Below are 8,673 nucleotides of genomic sequence, written 5' to 3' on the forward strand. Positions count from 1 at the left end.
CCACTCATTTGGATCAGTATGAAAGCTGCAACCATTCACATCCAGTCTTTGTGCTAAGCTAGGCTAGCGGTGGGTGCGTCAAACAGACTTATAGCACGCACGGAGATGAAAAAGGTATGTATGGACTTATCTAACTCTGGGGGGTAAGGTGAATAGGCTAAAGTCCCAAAAAGTCGGAGTGTTCCTTTAAGTAAAAGTACAAAGTACCCCTCTCAAAAACTACTCAAGTACTAATTACTTTTTAGCCTGTGATATTTATTGAAAAAAAAAAAACATCAAATCCATTGAATCAAATCATAAATATGAACGGATCAAACACAGGCAATTTGTGTTTTATAAGAATAAACACATAGTAGGCTACATGCATTTTGTCTGTTTAAAGAATGTTAAATGATTTTTAAACATGTATAAATGGTTTGAAGTGAAAAGTTTTTACCAACAACTGGGTAGAGGCCTTAAACTCTAGAACATCACATTTCACTTTCTGAACCTTTTGTTCAGTTTCAGCAGAAGCTGATTTTCAAAGTTCACAGAGTCTATCCGGCTTCGTTTGGATGTGAAAAGTAGACCAGCACAGCTAAAAAGCCGTTCACATGCAGCGGAGGCAGGCAGAGCTGTGTTTAACTTCAGAGACAGCTTCTTGATGGCTGGGAAGGAGTGAAGCAGCTCCATGTTGTCCAAGGCACATGCAAGGTAACCATCAAGCTCAGGTGGACTTTGCAACACTTTGGAGAGTGGTCTCGAGAAGAAATCATCGTCATCAGATGACTCTCTTTGAAGGTCACCCTCATTCTCTGAAGTTTCACTTTCAAGATGTCGTTTCAAGTATGTCAAGGCTGTAATTTGAAAACAACTATTTCAGTTTGGGAGCATTTTTGTAAACCACACTTAAATTATCTAAATCACAAAAAAGTATCTAAATCACAAAAAAAGTATACTATAATAACAACATTTTACATGCTTATACAGAAGTGCAGTTATAAACACAAATGAGATCATATAAATTAGGGATGTCCCGATCCGATACTCAGGATCGGTATCGGCTCCGATCCAGCCATTTTTGCGGGATCGGGTATCGATCAGACGAGGCCGATCCAAATCCGATATTGTGCGTATACTATTATGTTATTGTTAAGCCCCACAGAAGGCACAAAAACATTCTAAAGTACCATAACGTTTTCGTGCACTCTATTATAAGTGTTCTGAAGCCATTATGTGAGTTCTGAAGCCATTATGTGAGAGAGAAATTAATATTTAAGTCATTAAATTCAAGATCACATAAACTTTTCCCTCTCGCGGGCCGCGGCTGTCAGTCATTCTCCATTCAGCACTCAAACAGCGCGTCGCGTTCGGTTACAGTCAATGATGAAACTATCCTCAAGATGATTCAATGTTAATACTATTATACTTTATCTGTAGATAAAGGTCTATGTTTTCGCATAAAACAATCTTGCTGGACTTTATTCCTGTAACTATCGTGTTACTTCCTACCAGGTGTCGGACGCTGTCAGTTAGATCACCTCACCAGAGTCAGAGCACTATTGTTCTTCACGCGCATAGTAACTGAAATTTAAAACTGTTTAAAGAAAAGGCTCAATAAACTATTGTATAGATAGATACTGTTTAATACACTGTCCATCAATATGTATTTCCTTTGTGCTTTTAACTTTTCAAAGCGGACTCGACGCGTAGCATAGGGTGCATACTCGTCGGCTGCGTGCTGTAACTCCACGTGGTTTTAAGCGCATCATTCTGCCCTCGGAATGTGCATAAGCGCTTTGTGCCGCACTGTGTTGGAGTCATTCATATCATAATGCAGACGCAGTGACGTAATTAAAGCTTATTAACATTAATAATTATTAATGTTGCTGCCTCATTAAATAGCTGTGCTATACATTTAATGTCTCAATTTTTTAGTACATAAAAAATATATAAAATAATTACTTGGCTATATATAAAATAATTATTTTTTTCATTTTTGTTATATTGTTTTTCATGAATGTATTTTACAACAATACAAAGAGCAATATGTATTATTCACTAATCTAGTTTATAACAGCATTTGTTGTCATAGATTATGATCATATATTTTGGGGATTTGTTGTTTATCTTTATAATGAAGCTGTCTGTATTAAGTAGATTGTGTTTAACACACACAAGAGTGATAATCAGTTTAACACACAGTTATAGAAATTCTACTTGCTTTAAAAAAAACTGTACTGCTATTTAAAATGTAGAACACTGCTGTTTAAATTGTTTTAACTTTAAACCTGTTGGTAGCTAGCTAGCTTTAAGTACTGAAGTACCTGCATTTTCTTTTATATATATATATATAGTGTTTGAATAAAGGGTGGGATGTGAACTATATACTGGAGGTATATTTTAAGGAGCTAATTGAGAAAATTGCTATATTTTTTATTAGTTTAAAAATAAAATAAAAATATTGGATTAATATCGGTATCGGCAAAAGCCAAAACTGTGGCATCGGTATCGGTATCGGAAGTGAAAAAGTGGTATCGGGACATCCCTAATATAAATTTGAAATTACCAGCTTCTATGACATCTGCTTTGTCAGTCCAGGAGGTCTTGAACTTGGGTAAGAGGACTGCAGCAGCAGCCAATTCTGGATTCTCCATCATCTCTCCAAAACGCTTATGCAGGCCATTTTGGAGGGCTCTGATGAGTGGTGTGCAGGTCTTGCTTGATGTCTCTAGCCTGTTGAGTTTGGATAGAAGCTGGTGGATTACTGGCAGCAGCCATCCCATGTAAACACTGGACTCGGACTGGAGGATGTTCGAAGCTTTCATCAGTGGCTTCATGGTGATGCTATACTCCCGGAGGAATGCAACTTCTGCAGGGCTCAACCTGGAGGATAAAACATGTTTATTATGACGAACAACTAAGCCACATCATGACTATAGGGAAAGACCACATACACAGTAACTAATATTACTCACATTTTCACCTTGAGTTCGTCACATACACCCCTAATGGAATCTTCACCTTTCTCATCAATGATGCGTATGATTCTTTCAGTGGCAAGACAGGTGGAATTCCACCGTGTTGCATTTGGGCGAATGATCTGTAGCCCACACTTGTCCTCTACCACTTCACTGGCCAAATGAGATCGCCCAGTTTTTTTCCAAATGGCCTGGCATTTTGCGAATGTTGCACGGAAAAGCCTCTTGTAGGTGTCATTCATGCCCTCTGCAAGTGAAGCATCAGTTGTAGCCACAAGATTCAGCAAGTGACATGCACATCGTTGATGAGGGGGTAGTTGATATTCCATACCAGAGTCTTCATCAAGGATTGTGCTTGCATCATGAAACTCAATATAGTCACCTTCGACAAGCGCATCCATGTCTTCATCGTCATCTACCTCTGCATCTTTCTGCATTCCAAACACATGGAAAGCTTTGAGGAAGTTGGATCCACTATCGGTTGTGGTCCTTACAACTTTGTCTCTAATCTTGTATTGACAATGGACATCATCAAGAGCACCAGCAATCACGTCAAATGTGTGAGACCCCCTTAATCTTTTGCATGCTAGTGCTGCAGATCTTCTTTCTAAGGTCTCCTCATCAATCCAGTGGCAAGTTACACCAAGGTAACTTTTCTGATGAGCTGACCAACAATCTGTGGTGGTTGCAACAAATTTGGCTTTACCCAATTCTGCAATCAAAGTCTTCTTCATATCATCAGCAGCATCACAGATTCTGGTACGGACGGTGGATCTGGAAATGACTTTGGCTTGAGGTTGCAGTGTGGTAATTAATTCTTTGAAAGCTGGCTGTTCTACCACTGTAAATGGTTGTACACTTTCACATATAAAATTGATGATAAGCTTGTCTACAGTTGTTTGAGGGACACGTTTGCTTGCGGCTGCCAACATCACATCTGGTAACTTGACTTGCTTACTTGATGAGAGCTTGTTTGGTGTGGCTGTGGTCTTGCGCTGACTACGTGCTGCTGCTGTCACAATGTCATCGTAGTGATCAATCTTTGATGGATGTTTCCGCTGAAAATATGAAGTAGAGGAATTATACAAACTAGGAAATTGTATATTATTTCATATTATTTATTTCTTCATATAATTTTTATGGAAATCAGGTTATAAAAATGGTCTAATATTAATGAATTATAATGCAGCATAAATAAGCTTGTTGGGTTATTTTCTTTATATTAAAAAAAAATCTGACTGGACAACAATAAAGCTTTCCAAAAGTACCCTACTAATATTTCAAAAGTTATCAGCATTTAGCACTGACACATGCGCAATCTAGAAGACAGACTGTCAATCAGTGCAGTTACACTGTTACGCCAGTGGGTCGCGGCAAGAGACTGTTTTTATGAAAGAGTCATTATTATAGCCTAGCGTTTATTTATAAGCTTAAAACACGGATTCAATATGAATAAAACAATTTGTTGACAACGACATAAAATGTAACTTTTAGTGCCACTTTACAATGCTAAATCTTAAACGGTCTGTGCTTCTCACCTGGGTAACACAGAAAAAGTGGGTTGAAAGAGACTGTTTTATGAATGAGCCTTTATTAGACTGTTTCTAAACGCGGATTCAATAGGAATAAAACAATGAATTGACAATGACATACAAATTACAATCTAACTTTGAGCGCCAGTTTACAATGCCAAACATTTATTTTAGGTCATGTGCCTAACGCTGAAGCTCATGTTTCAAGTGATGTTTTAGTCAAATTATCATGAGGTCTACCAAACATTAAAAACCGATCACATAAATATAGATATAAGTCTCCTTACCATAATGTGTTTTTTTAGATTAGAGGCTGAAGTCTTGTATGCCGAAATCATCACAGATGGCAAACAAAGTTTGCATTGCATTTGCACGCTGTCTCCTTTCCTTCCTCTGTATGAGAGGTGCGGCCATGGACACTCGTCAACTGGTATTTCTTCAGTGTCTTGAATCTCCATGTCCATTAACTTTTATAACACTCAATTAAACACTGATGATGAATGACGTGCGTGCGAGATGAATAGCTCTCCAGAAACCGGGCTTTTTTCGCGGTCCATACAAGTGTTTTTATTGGCCCGCCCACGATCAGCTATTTCTATTGGATACCCAAATGCTGGTCAAAGATTTGAATAATTATTTAATTCAAATTGTACAAGTACTTAGTAACGAATGTGATTTTTAAAGTAGCGCAGTACATTACTTAACTTAATTTGTACTCAAGTACAAGGAAAATTACAGACTTAAAAATGTACTCATAAAAGTACAAGTACATGAAAAAACTACTTAATTACAGTAATCTGAGTAGTTGTAATCCGTTACTTCCACCTCTGCTTTTTTTTACATGCTTCCGAAAATACACAAGAACTTGGAGAATCCACCAGGAAGGCCAATCATAAGTGCCAATGGGTCAGTGACTGAACCGGCATCCAAGTTTGTTGATTTTCATATTAAGCAATTTGTAATAGACTTGCCCTCCTTTATCCAAGACAGTACATTTGTGTTAAATAAGATCAAAGAAATGAATAATATTGGCACTGCCTTTTTAGTGACGATGGACGTTGAGTCATTATATACAAACATTGATCACAAAGAAGGCTTAAAGGCACTGATGCATTATCTAGAGAAGAGACCTCCAGAACAGATGCCCCCAGCAGAGTTTATCCTGAAACTCACAGAATGGACACTAACTAACAATGTTTTCTTGTTCCAAAACAAATTCTTTAAGCATTCTTTTGATCTGGGTCACAGCAAGAGTTGCTACAGTTTCATGCATATCTTAATAACACTAATCCTAATTTGAAGTTGAGTCTCGAGTTCTCATTAACAAAAATTCATTTCTTAGATCTGGAGATTTCAAAAGATGACAAAGGTGAATTACATACGTCCGTGTTTAAAAAACCCACTGATTGGAATACTATACTGAGGGCAGAAAGCTACCACCCACCTTGGTTAATAGAGAATATTCCTTTTGGCCAATTTCAAAGGATTAAACGCATATGTGATTCTAAAGATGTTTTTGAAAAAAATGATCAAGACATGGTTCAAAGGTTTAAGAAAAGAGGGTATAAACATAAGACTCTATAGAGCCTATAATAGAGTAAAAGAATTTGGTAGAGAACAGCTGTTGGTTCTAAAAAAGAGGCGACAACAAGAGCCAAACCAAGTTTATTTTGTTACACAATACAGTAGTCAAGATAATAAGATAAAGCAAATTATCAAGAAGAATTGGGACATAATAAAAAGTGATACCGTGTTGAGAGATATACTGCCGGAGGTACCTACTATCACCTTTAAATGAGCTCCTACTCTAAAAGATAGTCTTGTGAAAAGCTATATGCCTCCTGTAGAGAATAAAACCTGGCTAGGCAAAAAAAGAGGTAATTATAAGTGTGGAAACTGTAATCATTGTGTGACATCAAAACGCGAATACAGTATACATTCATTTATTAATTGTAATACCTCATTCGTTGTCTACAGACTTGAATGTCCTTGTGGTTGTTTTTATATAAGAAGAACTAAGCGTAAACTTAAAGAAAGATTAGCAGAGCATAAATATGCGATAAGAACAAGCAACTACCAGTATCCTATGGCTCTACATTATAGAGAGGCGAACCACGGAAGTAGCGATACTTTAAAAATCTTTGGGATAGAACATGTTAAAATATCACCAAGAGGGGGAGATAGACTCAAAAAACTTTTGCAAAGAGAATCTTTTTGGATTTACACTTTAAAAGCTAATCAATACCCAGGTCTAAACTTGGAATTGGATTTTTCTCCTTTCTTATAACAGGCTATATGCATAAGTTAATGTTTTGCTTTATGTATCAGTCTATATAGATATTTAAAATTGCATCTTGATGTGAAAAGAGGTAAAATATAGAAATTGTAAAGGTATTTAACATCTGAGACTGTACATATTAATTTTTTTTCTGTATTTCTTTCTTTTTTCTGTATTTGTCATATAAAGCAGTGGTTCCCAACCTTTTTTGGGTACTGTACCCCCAAAACATTTTATCCTGCCTGAAGTACCCCCACAAGCGCATGTGATCGGTGATTTTTAGATTTGGTGTAAATTTTAGGTGATACCTGAATTTTTCTGTAAATAATGATATTTTTACTTCCTATAACTCTTATAATATAATACTTGTTTTTGTTCAATATTTGTATGACCTTTTCACTTCTTCACATGTTAAGACCAATTATACAAAAACAAAGATTAATAATAATAATAATAATATTTTTATTTATTTACAAACTTTAAATACAAAAATAAACCAATAAAATTAATAATCAAGTTCTAAAATAATCCTTCTAATGCAATCCTAAAATAAAATGTTTTGAGAAAAGATTTAAAAGTCACGAATGTATTTGAATTCCATACTGTAGCATAGGAACAAAATGCTCTATTACAGAACGAAGCTAACGCAGATTACGATAGCAAGAAAACTTGTACATAGTAGCAGCCTACTCTAAATAAGTTTTGACCTGTGTATGGCACAAAAGGACTTACTAATCAATGAGAAACTTGACCCTGTCTCTCACTCATAAGCTTGTTCAGTCTTGGGGGCAGTGTGGCAACAGCGGCTATCAGGCTTTTCTCCAAGTTGAGTCTGTTCCTGTGCTTGGACTTAATTACGGCCATGGATGAAAATGTCACTTCACATAAATATGTAGATCCAAATGGCAGAAGTTCCTTCAGTGCATGTTTCCCCAAATCAGGATATTCCTTCTCCACATCACACCAGAACTGTGACAGGTTTGTTTCTGAGGACCTCATCTTCAGTCCACGGTCTGAGGACACATCCAGCAGATTTTCCTGTAGTCTGGTGGGAATGTTGTTCTCAGTACTTTCAGTCATGAAAGGATTACAGACCCAGTCAAGTTTGGCAGACTTGCTTTCAATATCAGGGAAGTAGGAGTTGAACTCACTATTGAGTTTGGATAAATGTGTGCTTACTAATTACACTATAGAAGCTCTGTCAACATCACCTGCAGAAAGATAGCTGTTGAGCTGCTGGAAACAACTAGTGTCCCCATCTTCACATTTACTCTCCCACAGTTTTATCTTCTTCATGAATCCACACACTTTGTCATACATGCTTAAGATGTGTGTGTCTTTACCCTGTAAAGTTAAATTCAGGTTGTTCAGTTTGCTAAAAAAATCAGCAAGATATGCAAGGCGGGCTACCCAGTCTGTGTTTTCCAACTTAACAACAAGGGGATGTGAGTGTTCTGCCAGAAAAGCGCTTACTTTGTTGCGCAGCTCCAAAAGCCTCTGTAGTGCTTTCCCTTTCGAAAGCCAAAGTACGTCGGTGTGAAGCAGTAGCCACTGTCCTGACAGAGCCTTTCAAACAGCCTGTGATTCAGAGGCCGCGATTCAACAAAGTTTATCACTTTCACTGCGTCATTCAAAACTTCATGTAACTCTGGACTCATTCTCTTACTGGCCAGTGCCTCTCTGTGGATGATGCAGTGATTCCACTGAACGTCGGAGTTTACTTTCTTAATCTGCGCGATTAACCCTTTCACCCTCCCAGTCATTGATGCTGCACCATCCGTGCACACGTAAATACAGGACTTCCAATCCAGTTTGTTCTCTGAGAAAAAGGTGTCGATAACGTGAAACACATCTTTACCGGTGGTGCTCCCCGTTAGCTTCTTGCAGAATAGAATGTGCTTGT

General features: G+C 37.3%; 1 protein-coding gene across 1 annotated transcript; it reads right to left on the reverse strand.

Moving 5' to 3' along the window:
- Positions 1 to 477: 477 nt before the first annotated feature.
- On the reverse strand, positions 478 to 7,850 carry LOC148998352 (zinc finger BED domain-containing protein 4-like). Its single transcript, XM_089131910.1, has 4 exons — positions 7,518 to 7,850; positions 2,958 to 4,018; positions 2,549 to 2,865; positions 478 to 836 (listed from the first exon to the last, which is right to left on the reverse strand). The coding sequence occupies exons 1-4, from the start codon at positions 7,848 to 7,850 to the stop codon at positions 478 to 480; spliced, it is 2,070 nt and encodes a 689-aa protein (XP_088988036.1).
- Between the last annotated feature and the right edge of the window lie 823 nt (positions 7,851 to 8,673).

Source organism: Pimephales promelas, chromosome 1 (genome assembly GCF_988280905.1).
Source record: "Pimephales promelas chromosome 1, fPimPro1.hap1.1, whole genome shotgun sequence".
NCBI lineage: Eukaryota > Metazoa > Chordata > Actinopteri > Cypriniformes > Leuciscidae > Pimephales > Pimephales promelas.

Excerpts from the sequence above, each read along its gene's own strand:
- LOC148998352 (XM_089131910.1), bottom strand. The coding sequence starts at position 7,850 with ATGACTGAAAGTACTGAGAACAACATTCCCACCAGACTACAGGAAAAT. Across the intron at positions 2,866-2,957 it reads GACGAACTCAAGGTGAAAAT|GTTGAGCCCTGCAGAAGTTG; the intron begins GTGAGTAATATT and ends TTTATCCTCCAG. Across the intron at positions 837-2,548 it reads AGCAGATGTCATAGAAGCTG|CCTTGACATACTTGAAACGA; the intron begins GTAATTTCAAAT and ends TTCAAATTACAG.